Raw genomic sequence first — 17,048 nt, forward strand, 5'->3', positions numbered from 1 at the left:
TTCCTATGTGATTCATGCTTTTATCCTTTCTGCTCCAGCTATCTCAGGCAAAGATGTGTTATTTTCAATGTTTTATTTAACGCATGACCATGTACAGCACGTGGCTTTTACTTTACTGTAAGGCAAAAGCTGTTTGTGGTTTATGGCAACCATGTAGTTAAGGCAGTGGTGCAGTCATTATCAAAAGAAACATTGAATATCAGTTTGAAATGGGAAAAAAAAAAACTCTTCCCTGCCCACATTTTGAGGCTCATTAACTACTCCCTTCTTTGGTACCATTACGAGTCACAATTAGCAGCTTACACAAAGAACTTCCAAGGCCATTATTTACTGTATGAATCCATGTGTCTATGTTCCATGTATGAATTGTGAGTTATAAGAGCTATTTGTGATATTTTTGCTTTTGTAGATAAAGTTTTCTCTGCACTTCTGCAGTTTCTGAGCTCATTTTTACAGCTATGATTAAAAAAAAGAAAAAGAAAAAAAAAGAAACACCTTTCATTTCTAAGGCTTTACATATTAGAACATAATGAAAATAAGAAGGTCTTAAAATTAGGTAAATGCAACCTCAAATTAATGATAAAACATGACATATTACACTGTGTCATTATTTATTTAACTAAAACTCAGCCAAAATGCAGAAAGAGTCCTGTGGCAAAGGAAACTCTTACTCCTTCCATAAACATCCTTTAGTTATGTTCAAAATACATTTCAACAGTTGTAAATAAGCATAAAACTATCTCTAGTATTACCAGTTTCAACAGCTGGTATTAAACATTATCTTTAGAAGTGCTACCATATAGGCAGATGTCTGAGAAAAATATGAGTTGTTTTCTGTCATAGCTTTAGTTGGGAAAGGCTTCTTTTTTTCTATTTCTTTAGGTAATTTTAAAGCAGCATTAAAGTGAACCGTTTAGACAACTTGAATGAGAAGTGCAGGCTGAGGTTTCATTTTCTGCTGAAAGAAATGTTATAGAGATTGCTGGTATTCAGAAATTCAAAGGTGATGCATTCCATTTTATTACATCCAAACCAGAAAACAAATCCCAACATTTAAAGGAAAAAAGAGGTCATTTTGGGCAGAGGGGGTGCACAACAGCCCTGTTATTGTATACACAGGACTATCTAGTGGCAGTTTAACACAAAAGAAATCAGTATTCCTTTGACTTTTACAATAAAGACACAGACTGCCAGCGTAAACAGAGAAGTATTAATGTCAGTAGAAGATAAGATAAGATAAGATAGTGTTTATTTGTCACATGCACAGTTATACACAGTACAATGCACAGTGAAATGTATTTTGTACCTGCAACCTTATATACACACACATATAAATAAGAAGAATAAAAATAAAAAAAAGTAATTCACACTATACACTATACTCTATATACTATACACTATACACACTTTTTAAATTATAATATTTACATTGTGCAATAATGGTCCAGTTAGGGCTCAGAGTTGAGCAGATGGATGGCTTGTGGGTAAAAACTCTTCTTCAACCTTTCAGTCTTAGTCCTCAGGCAGCGGTAACGCCGGCCTGATGGGAGCAGGGAGAAGAGAGAGTGTCCGGGGTGGCTGGGCTGTTTTAGGATCTTCATGGCCCTCAGCCTGCACTGCTTGGTGTAAATGTCCTGCAGGTTGGGGAGGGTGGTTCTGATGGTCCGTTCAGCTGAACGAACCACCCTTTTTAGGGCCATGAAGTCCTGCTTGGTGCAGTTTCCCATCCAGGTGGTGATGCTCCCACGCAGGATGCTCTCAATGGTGCAGGTGTAAAAGTTCCTGAGCACCTTGAGTGGGAGCTTGAAGTCTCTCAGCCGCCTGAGGAGGTAGAGACGCTGTCTGGCCTTCTTCACAGTGATGTTTATGTGATGAGTCCAGGACAGGTCCTGTGAGATGGTCACTCCCAGGTATTTGAAGGTGTCCACTCTTTCCACCTCAGCACCACTGATGACAAGTGGATGGTAGTCCCTCTGCTGCTTCCTGCTGAGGTCCACGATCAGTTCCTTTGTTTTGCTGACGTTGAGCAGGAGGTGGTTCTCCTGGCACCAGTTCTCCAGGCGGGAGACCTCTCTCCTGTAGGCTGTCTCCTCATTGTGAGAGATTAGTCCCACAACAGCAGTGTCGTCAGCAAACTTGATGATGACGTTGGACTCTGACGTGGCCTCGCAGTCATGGGTGTACAGTGAGTACAGCAGAGGGCTGACCACACAGCCTTGGGGGGATCCAGTGTTGAGGGTGAGGGAGGATGAGGTGAGGTGACCCACTCGTACCACCTGTGGTCTGCTGGTCAGGAAGCTGTGAACCCACCTGCACAGGGATGGGCCCAGGCCCAGGTCCAGCAGCTTAGAGACCAGCCTGGAGGGAACTATGGTGTTGAATGCTGAGCTGTAATCTACAAACAGCACTCTCACATAGTTCCCCTTACCAGTGTCTATGTGTGAAAGGGTCTTGTGGAGGAGGAAGGATATGGCGTCATCTGTGGATCTGTCTGGCCGGTATGCAAACTGTAGTGGGTCGAGGGTGGTGGGCAGTGAGGAGGTGATGAATGTCTTGATGAGTCTCTCAAAACACTTCATCACCACAGAGGTGAGTGCTATGGGCCTGAAGTCATTGGGGCTGCTGGGGTGTGGTTTCTTTGGGACAGGGACTATGATGGACTTTTTAAAGCAGGTGGGAATCACACACAGTTTCAGTGAGAGGTTGAATATCACTGTAAACACAGGTGCCAGCTGGTCAGCGCAGGTCTTAAGGACACGTCCACTAATACCGTCTGGTCCAGCCGCTTTCCTGGTGTTTACACGTCTAAACGCCCTCCTCACGTCGCGCTCCGTCACAGTGAGTGTCTCCGCCCCTCCGGCCGGGAGCGCAGCGGGCTGTCGGCTTCCCGACTCAAAGCGCGCAAAGAAGATGTTGAGTTCATCAGCCAGAGAAGCGTCGGCACTCACCGGGTGTGTGTGTGGTGCTTTGTAGTCCGTGATGGTGCGTAGTCCCTGCCACAGTCCCCTGGAGTCAGACTGTTGTAGTTGCTGTTCCAGTCTGCGGCCGTAGCGATGTTTAGCCTCTTTCACCGCTCTGCGGACGTTGTATGATGCAACCTTGTAGTCCTCCATGTTCCCAGAGGCGAGGCCGGAGTTGTAGGCAACGGTGCGGGACCTCAGGGCGTCGCGGACAGATTTATCCACCCACGGCTTCTGGTTGGGAAAAGTCCTGATGGTCCTCCTAAGTGAAGTGTCTTCAACAACTTTCCCAATAAATCCCACAACAGTTTCCGTAAACTCCTCGATGTCTCCGCCCGCGCTGCTGCGAAACATGTCCCAGTCGGTTGAATCCAACGCACCCTGCAGAGCGGCCTCTGTTTGATCAGACCACCGTGTCACTTCTCTCACAGCAGGGGGTTCCTGCCTGAGCCGTTGTTTGTATTTCGGCATGAGAAAGACAGAGGTGTGGTCAGACTTCCCAAAAGGCGGAAGAGGCTTTGCTTTGTAGCCATCTTTGAATGGAGAATAGCAGTGGTCTAGGGTCCTCTCTCCTCTGGTGGGGCAGTCGATGTGTTGAATCAATTCCGGTATCAGCTTTTTCAAGTTTGCACTGTTAAAGTCCCGGCTACGATGAGAGCCGCATCACGCTGGTTAGCCTGATAGGTGGAAATAGCCTCATGTAGCTCGGATAGTGCAGTGTTTGTGTCCGCCTGAGGTGGAATATAGACGGCGCTGAAGATGACCGAAGTAAACTCGCGGGGCAGGTAGTGGGGACGGCATTTCAGGGTTAGGAGCTCCAGGTTAGGTGAACATGATTGTTTCAGAAGGACAACATTCCTACTGTCCCACCAGTTGTTATTAATCATTAGGCACACACCTTCTCCTCTTGATTTTCCAGACTCACTCGTTCTGTCCGTGCGATGAACACTGAAGAACTCCGACGGCTGTACGGCGTGGTCCGGTATGAAGGGGGTCAGCCATGTCTCCGTGAGACAGATGATGTTGCAGTCCCTTATGTCCCTCTGAAACTGTATCCTGGCCCTGAGTTCGTCCAGCTTGTTATCCAGTGACTGGACATTAGCCAACAGGATGCTCGGCAGTGGCGTTTGGTGCGCTCTGCGCCTCAGCCTCTCTCTTACGCCGGCTCTTTTCCCTCGGGGCCTTGTCCGTGACCTGGTCCGTCCTTTGTTTGAGCTGGCCCACTGGAAACGCAGTATCTCCCGAGGCCAAGTCGGGTCGGGAGAAAAAGGTGTCAGAATACAGCCAGAGTGCTGTATTCTGATATTAAAAAGAGTCTGTCTGTCATACGTGATATGACACAGAGCAGGCGGAATTATAAAGTCCAAAATTAGAGCTAAACCTAATATAGACAAACAAAGCGTAGGAGCAGGTACGACGGCTGCTGACCTCACCAGCGCCATCTTGGATCTGTTGACACATAAACACAATGATGATTCTAGAAAAGAAAGGAAACAGTTGCTCGCTGTAGCTGCCTACCACATTCCCACCATAAATATTCAGCAAACTGGTGTAATTAAGTTGACTTCAGGGCCCATAGCCCTCATTAAACCTTCTCAAATCTGTGAAGGAACAGAAGGAAGAACTGATAGCCTTTACAGCTGAGTGACTTTTGTGGTCTCGGGGGTGAAATGTGCCACAGACTGTCCAGTATTAAAAAGAAAAAACAAGAAGAGGATCGAGATAACATCCTTGGAGGTGATACACACTGTCAGGAAGCCCATGTGGAAATTAATGAAAAGACAGAATCAGCCTTCTGAATTGCTTTCAGCTCTGAGCTGTCAGTCTCATGGAAAAGTTTGGTTTATAGGGGTTTTTTTTAGATGCTGCTTTTGTTCATGTTGGTAAAAAACATGTTTGACATGACGGGCTTGATTTTTTTTTCACACATGCAAATGTCAGCTGTCATTTTGTTATCAATGGGGCAGCATCCCAAATCTCAGCCACAGGCCTGCTTTGATGGATTTTGTCATAAAAACACACTCGATGTAGAGTTCGTTCAGTCGCATTTTAATGAGGATAAGCCTCCAAGAACAATAACAGATAAAGAAATGCTGGATCATCACAAATGCCAGTTAAACATAACTCAAGAAACTCCATACAGAGATATAACAGTGCTTCAGTATCACATTCCTATAACATTCTTTGAAGATGTACATGTATAGCTTAATAAAAAAAATAATAATAAAAACTAAAAATAAATAATAAAATAAAATAATAATAAAAACACAAAAACAGAGCAGTCAAGATTAAAGAAACAGACTGAGAAAAATAACTGCTCTTTTGATGGAAGTTTTTCCTTTTTCTTTTTTCAAATTTCAATAGCTCTTTGTAATGTAGGAGTTTGGCTAAAAAAACAAAGAAACAAAAAACAGGCATCACTAGGATTAATTTCAAAACTTTAAAACTTTCATTTAAGACTTCGGGGTGATAGAATGCTTCATAAGTTGTTTTTTTTTTTTATACCATTGCATTTCAGCTGAAGCACAGCAAATCATTATGCAATTATAAAAAAATGAGCAGAAATGCATCAAAGAATGAACCTGGAGAAATCTGGAGAATAGTGACAGCATACTGAGAGCTTCAAAGGACAGTGTCTAGTTTGTTTGTTTGTTTGTTTGTTTTTCATAGAATGTAAGAAGCTGTGAGTGAACACAGCAAATGCAACAAAGCAGACAGTGCCTACAAATTAAAATGTGTTTTGAACCACCCAACCACCTTTCTTTATGTTTCACTAGGAAAATGTGAAATAGGTGCAGTGGTTTACTGAAACATCTGCAAATTCGGATAGAAATACAGTATATAAGGCAAAAACCAAGTTTGTACAATTCTAACAAGCTTTAAAGTCAATATTTGGTATGGCACAGCCTGAACTCTCTCAGGCAGCTCTCTTGTAATTTCTTTAAATAGTCTTCAGGAATAGTTCTCCAGGCTTCTTGAAGGACATTCAAAGCTCTTCTTTGGATGTTGGCTGCCTTTTGTTCTGTTCTCTGTCAAGATGATCCCACACTGCTTCAATAATATTGAGGTCTGGGCCCTGTGGAGGCCAATTCATGACTGATGGTGTTTCACTGTGTTTTTCTCTCCAGGTATGCTTTTACTGCATTGGCAGTGTGTTTAGGATCATTACCATGCTGATAAATTAAGCTGCTGCCAATATGCTTTCCAAATGGTATTGGATGGTGGATCAAAAATTTGTTGGTAGCTTTCTGCATTCATAATTCCATCAATTTTTCAGAGTGGTACTATTGTAGGGTCTTTAACTTACAATATAAAGTGCCTTGAGGCAATTGTTGCTGTGATTTGGTGCTAAATAAAACTGAATCAAATTTAATCAGCTCTGATAAGATCCCCAACACCACTGGCTGAAATGCAGCCCCAGACATGACAGAGCCTCCACTGTGTTTTACAGATGGCTGTAGACACTCACTGTTGTACCTCTCTCTCCTGACCTCCATACAGATTGACCTCAATTTGAACCAAAAATGTCAAATCTGGGTTCATCACACCATAAGATTTGCTGCCACTGATTTCCAGTTATTGTGTTTCTCTTCCACAGAGACAAATTCTGATCAGGCTCCAGTGAAGAGTAACTGAATCAACTGCTGTAGATAACTTTTTTTTTTTTTTTTAGGTCTGCCACTTCTTTCTTGTCCAGTTATCTCAGTTTTTTAAGGACACACTGCACACCATGCTGAGACATGCCAAGTTATCAGTTATAGTTCTCTGGAAATCACCTTGTTGATGCAAAAATACTATTAAATGCCTGGCATTTTATGTCAATTAAAAAAAGAAACAAGAACAAATAATGTGTTCTTGCAACAGACTGCAAGTAACAAAGTGCCGGAATATACATTTTTAAAATCTGTTCTTTGCTAAATTGTCCGTCATGTGTGGACACAAAACTGGTTAGAGTTAGGGGCCGTTTTTTCTTTTTTTTTTTTCTTTTCCATGTGATTTTACATTTTTAGCACTAGAAGAATTTTGGTCCAAAATCTCCCATAACTCTTCAGATTGGTTGAGATCAGGTGATTATAAAGACCATAACATATCATTGACAGCATTTTTACAGTCAACAATACAGTGACCCCCTCATGGCCTAAGGATGGGAACATTCCTATTGGAAATGATCAGTCCCATCAAGAGAGATATATTTAATTACAGGATAAAGATGATCAGTCAGATGAACATTTTATTGGTTTGTGTCACCATAGCATATCAGCAGATATAGATTGGATTTTTCCTTTAATTTATCATTCGTGTGTTGTAGTCGCGCTACCTTTACGCGTACAATAGTGACATCTAGCGCCCGCTATGTGCACTGCAGTTAACTCTCAAACGTCGAATGCGGTCTTCCACGATAATATTTATACCTCTGTTGGCTTCCGTTTTCTATCGGTTATACTGTATATCTAACCCTGTATTTGTGTAAGTTACAGTGTTATTTGATTAGTAAATTAAGAATAAACACTGTATTAAACGTTTGTTATAAGACGATGGTGGTTAAGTTAAAAAAAAAAAAAAACCATAACCGAACGCAGCCCTCCCCCAAGTCCTGGGTCACATGCTAGTCGAGCTGGATCAGCTGACATCAACCAGCTTCTCCTTTTGATGCTCTTCCTCCTCCGTCGACTGGTAGCGCTTCGTAAAACTGCATTATATCGCTATCTCGGTTGTACTGGCATCAGATTTTAAATTTGAGCCAAGTATATCTCGCTGATTGAGCAGGTTAACCTGGCGGATAGATGCTGCTAGAGTGGATGATGAACGGACACGCCATTCTCTATACGGGGGTCACTTTGGCCTTCTGGAGCACCATACTAATCGTCGGTGAGGTTTTATTTGACAGGAAAATGACTCAGAATAACAAAATAAATGAATAAAACTATGCATTTCGTATACATTTGCAGTGATTATCATGTAGTTAATCGCTGTCTTTTCGCGACTTGGTGACTTTGCTATGTTTGAGGGCTGTATATCAGGATCCGTCTAAATACTGGGATAGTTGCGGCTGTAGTCGGTAGGTTAGTTAGCAAATAGACGATTGGTTTATTAATGCACGATAGGAATGATGCACCAAAGCACAACTTCTTGTTGAATATAATAAAAACGAATTGTGTTAACATTTAACACAAACCACACGGTTTCAGCTAGGCTGTCGGCTAGCCCCGCTGTTAGCTAAGAGTAGTTAGCTTAAAGTGCTACTCTCAGCAGATATTTCCAGAGGTTGTAACGTTTGATAATAGTGGTTGCGTTTTAGTTTGATTAGCTTCAGATTTTCTGTCATTTGGAGGTATTTTGATATGCTAGGGTTGTTTTTCTTATAGTAGTTTAAGTCGTGTATTTGCGCTATGCTAACGTTAGCCGGCTAGGTGTTGGTGTGTGCAGCTGACTGACAAGCAGGAACTAAAGCGGGTTTCACGTGAGTGTGAGTGAGTGGTCACACTGAAGCTACAGCTTCTTTCCATAACTGTAGCACACAAGTGTGACTGTTTCACACGCGCTGCAGGGAACAGGTTTACTAATGCAGGAATAACCCTAACCTGTGGACGAAATGGTTTGTTAAAGCGTTATCATACACGCAAGCCGTGCAAGAACGTTTTCCACATATGCCTAAAAATTACCGTCACTGTTTCCGCAGGGATCTGCTACACTATATTTGACCTGGGATTCCGCTTTGATGTGGCGTGGTAAGTATTCTTTGCACACAGCTGCTGTCTGCAGGTAAAGAGTCATCGTTACTTAAAATCATTATTATACCTGGGGGAAAAGCTGATGAGCCATACCATGAAGCTGTGGGAAAGAGCTGTTGAAGGTAGGTTAGGTTAGGAAGGGAGGTGATGATTAGTGAGCAGCAGTATGGATTCATGTTGAGAGAGAGAGAGCACTACAGATGTGATGTTTGCTTTGAGAGTGTTGATGGGGAAGTATAGAGAAGGTCAGAAGGAGTTACTCTGTGTCTTTGTGGAGCTAGAGAAATTATATAATAGGGTGACAAGAGAGGAACTGTAGTGCTGCATGAGGGAGGCAGCATGTATGAGACCAATGAGATGGTGGTGCGGTGTACAGTAGATGGTGGTGGGATTACATCAGGAATCTGCTCTGAGGTCCTTCCTGTTTGCAGTGGTGATGGACAGGCTGACAAATGAGCTCAGGCAGGAGTCTCCACAGACTGTGTCTGCTGAAGACATTGTGATCTGTAGTGCAGGTAGGAAATAGGTGGAGGACAGCCTGGAGAGGTACTCTGGAGAGATGAGGAATGAAGGTCAGTAGAAGCAAGACAGACTACGTGTGTGTGTGTGAATGGGAGATGGGTGGAAATGTGAAGCTACAAGGAGCAGAGGTAGTGAAGGTGGATGAGGTTAAATACTTGGGGTCAACTATCCATAGCAATGGACAGTGAAGAAGAAGAGTGAAGAAGTGCAGGTAGGGTGGAGTGGGTGGAGATTAGTGGCAGAGGGGATTTATGACAGAAGGGTAGCAGCAAGAGTGAAAGAAGTTTTACATGATGGTAGTGAGACCTGCTATGATGTACAATTTGGAGATGGTGGAACTGACAAAAAGACAGGAGGCAGAGCTGAAGATGTTAAGATTTTCATTGGGAGTGACTAAAATGATGATACGCTGTGGTGAGCTTTAAAGGGGGGCAGCTGAAAGAAGAAATGTAGTGATCATTTTTGAATTGATTTGACTCCCAATCCTTTGTTTTAGTTAAATGTTTTAAGTGGGCCTACCAGGAACAATACAGTACTGAGGTTTTGGGCAATAAAACTTTTCCCACATTGCACAACTGTAAGAATACAGATAGAAGCTTTGCAACATAGGCTAGTTTGTGTTGCCTGCTTCCTCTGTGACAGATTCAGTGCCCGTCTTTCCCTTTTTCTAGAGATAGTGAGGCACCAGTCTGTTTCACATGACGGATAAGAAGTATTCAAGTATATATATATATATTTTTTTTTTTTAAGATTGGAAGTAAAAGTGTCAATGAAAGTGTAAATTTGTTTTATAACTTATTTTTACCATTAGTGTAATACTAGCTAATGATTCCCTTGAGATGAAAGAAAATACTCAGTATGCAGCCAGTATATTTATGCTGTAAGTGGGCTGTGAGCCATAGAGACATTTATATTGTTTTTTGGATCTGTCTGGGGTGAGTGCTGATGAAAGGTTTGAATTGAAAACAGGTTATTCAAGAGTGTCTTTTTAAAAAAAAAAAAAAAAAAAAAGGTATTTCAAACATTGGATGTTTCTTACAAAGTCGACTCTGTATGAGCTGTACTTAACTATACTTTATATATTTTACTCACAGGTTCCTGACCGAGACTTCTCCTTTCATGTGGGCCAATCTGGGCATTGGCTTGGCTATATCTTTGTCTGTGGTGGGAGCTGCCTGGTGAGTAACACTGCTTCAAGTTCATACTACTGCCCATCAAATCTGTGAAATAATAAAAGGCAGAAATTGGGGGGAAAGAAAAATATAAAATGCACACACAGAAGCTGCACTAAAAGGACTTCTATTTATACAGGTCTTTCTAGTATCACTGCTTTTACACTACAAACCACATTCATCCATTTAAGCTGAGCTTTATTCTTTCTATGCACTTTAAGTAGCTTTATCTCTCACACACACACACACACACACACACACACACACACACACACACACTGAAATGTCAGTGGATTCATTGGGGTGGTTTGGGGTTCATTATCTTGACCAAGAACAATTCAGCAAGTGGACTAGAAGCGTCTGGGATCGAACCACAGGTCTTCTGATTTGTGGGCAGCCAGAGAGCTCTAGTTGTATTCCTTTACAGATTCAGCTGCAGATAGAAGCCTGCTCCAGCCAGTGGTCTGTGGGACATGGAAAAAAAATCAGCTGCATGCTGCTCACAAAGCTGCTGATTTGTTCAAGTGTTGTGGTTCATCAGGGACTGAACTTATTGTATCTACGCTGATCTTCAGTCTGATCCACAGGTTGCTGGATTACAATGACTTCTGTATTTGCTTAAGTGATTAGCACACTGAATAACTGATATCTCTTTTCTGCATGAGATTATTATACACATTTCTTGCTCTTGCAATCTTCCTGCCATTTAAAACTATTGAGAAATACGTTGTCATTTGTTTCCCACACAACCTACGAGTCTCTGGGCTGGCTGTTTATTTACTCTTATACTTGGATCTGTGTTCAGCTGATTTGTTTTCATTTAATTAATCCCATTTTATTGTTTAGTTTTTTTAACCCATTAAGTTCATTAAATAAAAAATGTGTTGCGACTGTGTGTTGAAATGGATCATTTTTATCGTGTTTTTGGATCATTACAAGTCTTAAATGCATTGAAAACTATTTGGATCACAAGAGATGTGTATTTATACTACGTGTAAATGGGTCATTTTTAGAGTGAAGCTGAATAGTAGTAGTCATTTAACTTGTGCTGTGTGGTGATGCTTCTCCTGCTTCCATTTATATCAATTGTTGGCTCTCTGTAACATTAAAATGTTTTTGTAAATGATTTTTTTGCTTTTATTTGTTTCCCAGGGGGATCTACGTCACTGGGTCTAGCATTATTGGTGGTGGTGTCAAGGCTCCACGAATCAAAACCAAAAATTTGGTTAGGTAAGCTCAGTCAAAGACAGCGATCATCTATTTTACCTAGCACCACTAACCTCCATTTAGTACTATAGGTCTGCAGAGTTTTGCAGAGAATTAGTGACCCTTTTTCACTCTGTTCCTCCCTCTATAGCATTATCTTCTGTGAAGCTGTTGCAATTTATGGCATCATCATGGCTATTGTCATCAGCAATATGGCTGAGGTAAGTAAAAACTTTAACTTGTAAATAATGCAAGGAAGGCCGCACAGAGAAGAGCACAGCCTTAAAATTAAGCTGCATTTATAAGGGACAAAAACAAGTGAAACATGATTCTAGACCTCAGAACAATTATTCTAAAAATGATTTATTTTATCTTACAGAACTTCACCGGAAAAACTCCTGACACTATCGGGGGGCGAAACTACCAAGCTGGTAAGAAAACAGACTTAAAACTCCTGAATGCAAGACATAAAGGAAAATCCCAGCTTTAATACCAGGGGGTTTACAAAAAAAATTGCATTAACTGTTTGGGAATTACAACCATGTTTATATTTATTTCCCCAAAATCAATTCACAATTCTCTGACAAGCAGTTTCCTGGCCAGGTGTGGCCTGGTCCCGTCTTATATCATGACAGATCAAGAAGATAAAATATCCAGAGTTGATTCCATTGTTGACCTTGCATTTGGTAGCTACATACTGGAACAACAAAAGAAACATCAGAAAGATAGTAAAAACTTCAGGAGTGGCCAAATCAATCTGGTACATTCTTCAAAACAATTAATGCACTGACCAGCTGAGCAACACCAAAGGCCTGGAAGACCACAGAAGACAGAATTGTATCCACGGTTAAGAAAAACAGCTTCACAACATGTGACAAAGTTGAAAACACAATTGAGGAGGAAGGCATACCAGTGTCAAAGTCTACAATCAAGAGACCATTCATGAATATACAGAGGGTTTACAACAAGGTACAAGATCAGGAAGGCCCGAAAACATCTGAAAGAGCCTGTACAGTTCTGAAAAAAAATCTTTGTACAGATGAAACTAAGATGAAGAGAAAAGTATAGAGAAAGAGAGAAACAGTTCATGATCCAAAGCAATACTACATTATCTGTCAAACATGGTGGAGGCGATTGTGCAGCATGGGCTTGTGCCAGTGTAACCGGGCCTCTATGGTTTATTGATGATCTGACTGCTGATAGAAGTATCAGGCTGAACTGTGAAGTGTACAGGGTGATGCGATACTGCTCAGATTCAGTCAAGTCCTGCAGAACTGATTGGACAGTGCTTCACAGTGCAAGTGGATAATGACCCAAAGCTTACTGCAAAAGCAACCCAAGAGTTTCTCAGGGCATAGAATTTAGATATTGTTCAATGGCCAATTCAGTCTCCTCATTTCAACCCAGTAGAGCATGCTTTATAGTTATTAAATACAAAACTGAATGCAGAGAGACCCACAAAGAAGCAGCAACTGAAGGTGGCTGCCTGGAAGCTTGGAAGCGCATGTCAAGGGAGGAAATACAGCATTTGGTAATGTCCATGGGTTCTAGCCTCTGGGGAAACATTCCCTGTAAAGCAGTTTCATCCAAGTCTTTAAAAAAAATCCTTATATTTAAAATTATATTAGTTAGTCCCATTAATTTTGAGCTTCTGAAAATGGGGGACTGTGTCAAAATGGGTAATGGGAAATTTATGTGAATTAAAGCTGAAAGTTTGCACTTCAGTCACATATTGCTCATTTTTTTTAAATTCTCTGTAGTGGTGTACAGAGGCAAAATAATTAAAAAAATGTTGCTTTGTCCAAAAACTTATGGATCTAACTGTGAGCTTGATTCTTTAGTCCTGGTTGCCAACAATAAAGAAAAAAAAAAGTTTGCTTCATTCTTCAGAGTTAGCAATGAGATTGATTACCTTAAACTCTTCCCGAATCAAACAGGGAGCATGATTCTTGTAGATGATTGCACTGTGAGTTAGTCCTGATGATCTCTCACTCATTTTGTTTTCCGTCCGATCAGGTTACTCCATGTTTGGAGCTGGTCTGACTGTGGGCTTTTCCAACCTTTTCTGTGGCATCTGTGTCGGCATCGTGGGTAGCGGAGCCGCTTTGGCAGACGCCCAGAACCCCAGCCTCTTCGTGAAGATCCTCATTGTTGAAATCTTTGGCAGTGCGATCGGCCTGTTCGGCGTCATTGTAGCTATTCTGCAGGTGAATGAGGCAGACAGCTGTTACTTTCACAAAAGTCCAGTTTTTGTTGCAGAGACTTTAAAGTTGACTTTTTACTCTAAACGTTATAATTACTGATTTGTGTTTCTCCTCAGACGTCGAAAGTAAAGATGGGTGACTAGAAGATGAATTCAGATGCTGAGAAGAGAGCGAGACACTGCTGGAACAGAAAAAGATCGAATATTGTGTAAATACATCGTAAATTATTTAAATGTCTCTATTTGCCTGGTATTGTTTTTAACCATCATTCATACAAGAGTTGGTACATCCATACCCTGTTCTTATGTCTTAAGGGAAGGATGAATATTGAATAAGAAAACTGGGGAAAAAAAGTTGAGTCTGTGTTTTTCTTGTGCATTTCATACCTCCCTTTTTATCATTACATGATGTAAGTGAGTAAACTCTGTGATGATTTAGCTTGATGAGCAGCAGAAAACGGGGCAGTCTTGAGAGCCTCTGCATTGACAGATTCAGGAGAGGTTTACATCGATGACTTGGTTTGAGTGCATCATTTTTATCGGACCACTCTTGTTGAATGGTAGTTAAAAATTTACACTGGAGTATTTGAAAATATGTGTGTGTGCGTGTGTGTGTGTGTGTATGCTGGACATGTGATCTTTTTTCCTGTGAAGCATGAGGCTGTTTATCGTTGTGTTTGTAGCCTGGTCTGTCAGATGGGTTTCTTCTTTTTTTTTTTTAAAATCTGTTCTTTGCTGATAGGCTAATGGTCCTAATCCACACAGTGGCCCAGATACAGTGATGGAGAATTTATGAAGTTTAAAAAATTGATTACTTAACTGAAATAATCAGTAAAGCCAGGGGTAGGTTGCATGTTCTTTGGGAGGTCAAATGGGGTTTAATCAAATATTAATTTCCTTCACTCTTGAAAGTGTCATGTTGAGCCTCATGGATGTGCCATCCATAATACAAAATTTTGGGTCATCTCAAAATTTTGACTTAGTTTGAATCAGTAAGTCGAAATTGCCTAACTTGAAATTTTTATATAACTTTCGAATTAGCTCTGCCTGGCAACAAGCTTCCACAAAAATGGCCTTCATGAAAGCTGGAATATTAAAATTGCTTGAAAAATTAATATGCTAGTCAGTTACTAGAAAAGAAAACAAAATGTTACCACCATTAATATCAGGTATTTTCTCCTTTTCCTGTAGCATTACTGTCATTTTTCGAGGGTCCAAACCAACCTCCAGAACTTTACTGCTCCATAATTTTAAAATCCAAATTTTACACACAGCTCTTCTTCTACGTAGCTTCATATGATCTTTTTTTTTATCAAAATTCAGCTTTTGAATATGCTCAGTCGGCTGTCTTGAGTTGCAGTGTTAACTTCACATTTATGTTCAACATTCCTTAAAGTTCCATTCATTTATGTTTTAAAACTGAATTGCCTGAGTAAAAGTTGAAAAGTAGCGTTTCAGGTGGTGTTAATTTAAGAATCTGGGCGTAACTGATTTTCTGCACTGCCAGTAGAATAAAATTTAGGTGGGTGTGAAAAGCAAAAAAAGTCCTTTAATATTGCAAATTATAATCTAATGTGTAATGGTGGCGTGTGTGTGTATACACATATCTGGAAAATTTCTGTTTTTGATCATTCCACAGATGTGACAGACCACGGTTTATTGTGAATAGTCTTTTTTTTAATTTTTTTTTTTTTTTTTTTTTCCCTTGTAATTTTCCCTCCACTTACTCGAGTGTGAACAGTGAAGTAAACCTGGCCTCACAAAAGTGACGGAGCAGTGAGATCATCTTTGTTTTCATGAACAATAATCAAATGTGACGCCAGCCTCTGGAGAACCAGGCTGTGTACCAAACCCCGGGCTTTCAGTAGATGGTACTGTGTGTACATTATGTTGACGTGATGGTGACATGGAAAACAGCTCAGTTTTTTTTTTGACATTGTGTATAATGAAAATAAAATCAGAGTTTTGTTTCTGCCTTCATAAATGTCCATGAGGAAAATAAAATGGTTCAAGATGTCTGGTTGTTTTTCTGTGTGTTTGATTGTCTTTGTCTAATAAATGTGGCGCATGATCACTCGGGCCACTAAAGGCCGTTTTTATTCTTTGCAGTTTGTATTTGCTTCCACTAGATGGCTCTGAAATCCGCAACATCTGCCTTGATGCTGCTGATCACTGGAAACGTTTCCGTTTGTGCTGTGGAAGCACAAAGTCTTAAAATGTTTTGGTCACAATAAAGGCCTTAATCTTACTGTGTAATATACTGTCCTGTTTTAAACCGCTAAGACCCTTAAAACCAGTTTACTAACCTCTAAAATGTGCCGATCAACGTTTAGGGCAAACTATGAGTTCAATTTACAGTTACAGTTTTTCTGGTAACCATATTTTTTATTTCATCAATTATTGACAGAACTATATTTGTGATTTATTTTGAGTAAAAATATGAGGCCATGTGATCAACTATGTCTGAACCCACAATGTAAGTGTCAACAAGGAGCAAAGTACCAAATACCACAAAAACAAAACAAAAAAACATTGAAACTTTGGATATATGGAGTTAAACTAAATCTTGTAAGAGGTCTAGATTAAACAAAAACAAGTGGGCATGGTTGGTTTGTTTTTTGTATGTAATTGTCTGGTCTTTAAAAACATTTTATTTTCTTCAGTTTAAAGCTTGAATAACATTTTCCAATATTTAGACTATAATACCAAACCTACAGAATATGGGTTAGAAAAAAACAAACATTTTTTAAAGTAAATTTAAGGTAGAATTTAAGCTGGAGTTGTTTTTTCTCTTTAAATTTAGATTCTTATTTTGTGCTTAATTTTTTCTTTCAGTCACATCTGTTCAAAATCTTGCAGTATATTATTTTGTTAACTGTAGTATAACGAGTAGTAAATAATAATTATAATACTACTACTACTACTAATAATAATAATAATGGGGGTTGTGAAATTACCACCTCGCCTTGTATCGCAACAGAATAAAAAGCGAAGGAAAACCTGGAGCGCGCAGGCTTCCGTAGGCAGCAGGAGGAAAGGGACCTGCTTGCTGCCACATCCTGAGAGCATCCTTTCTCTGCTTTCTTAACATCATCATCAAAACACAGCGGGATGACGGGAAATCATGAGCAGAGCATCTCTGTTCTCCCCGGGTTTGCGGTAGAATATCGTCATGGGCTGCGCTAGCCGCTGGCTTAACGCTACAACTATGAGGCTTTTTCCCTGATGAAGAGCAGACATAATAGCCTGTCTG

General features: G+C 40.5%; 1 protein-coding gene across 1 annotated transcript; it reads left to right on the plus strand.

Moving 5' to 3' along the window:
* The first annotated feature begins 7,537 nt into the window (after positions 1-7,537).
* LOC115795743 (V-type proton ATPase 21 kDa proteolipid subunit-like) lies at positions 7,538-15,838 on the plus strand. Its single transcript, XM_030751796.1, has 9 exons — positions 7,538-7,634; positions 7,728-7,829; positions 8,641-8,689; positions 10,309-10,392; positions 11,539-11,616; positions 11,744-11,813; positions 11,972-12,023; positions 13,609-13,799; positions 13,913-15,838. The coding sequence occupies exons 2-9, from the start codon at positions 7,745-7,747 to the stop codon at positions 13,937-13,939; spliced, it is 636 nt and encodes a 211-aa protein (XP_030607656.1). The 5' UTR covers positions 7,538-7,634; positions 7,728-7,744; the 3' UTR covers positions 13,940-15,838.
* The last annotated feature ends 1,210 nt before the right edge of the window (positions 15,839-17,048 follow it).

This window comes from Archocentrus centrarchus, chromosome 17, assembly GCF_007364275.1.
Source record: "Archocentrus centrarchus isolate MPI-CPG fArcCen1 chromosome 17, fArcCen1, whole genome shotgun sequence".
In the NCBI taxonomy this organism is placed as follows: Eukaryota; Metazoa; Chordata; class Actinopteri; order Cichliformes; family Cichlidae; genus Archocentrus; species Archocentrus centrarchus.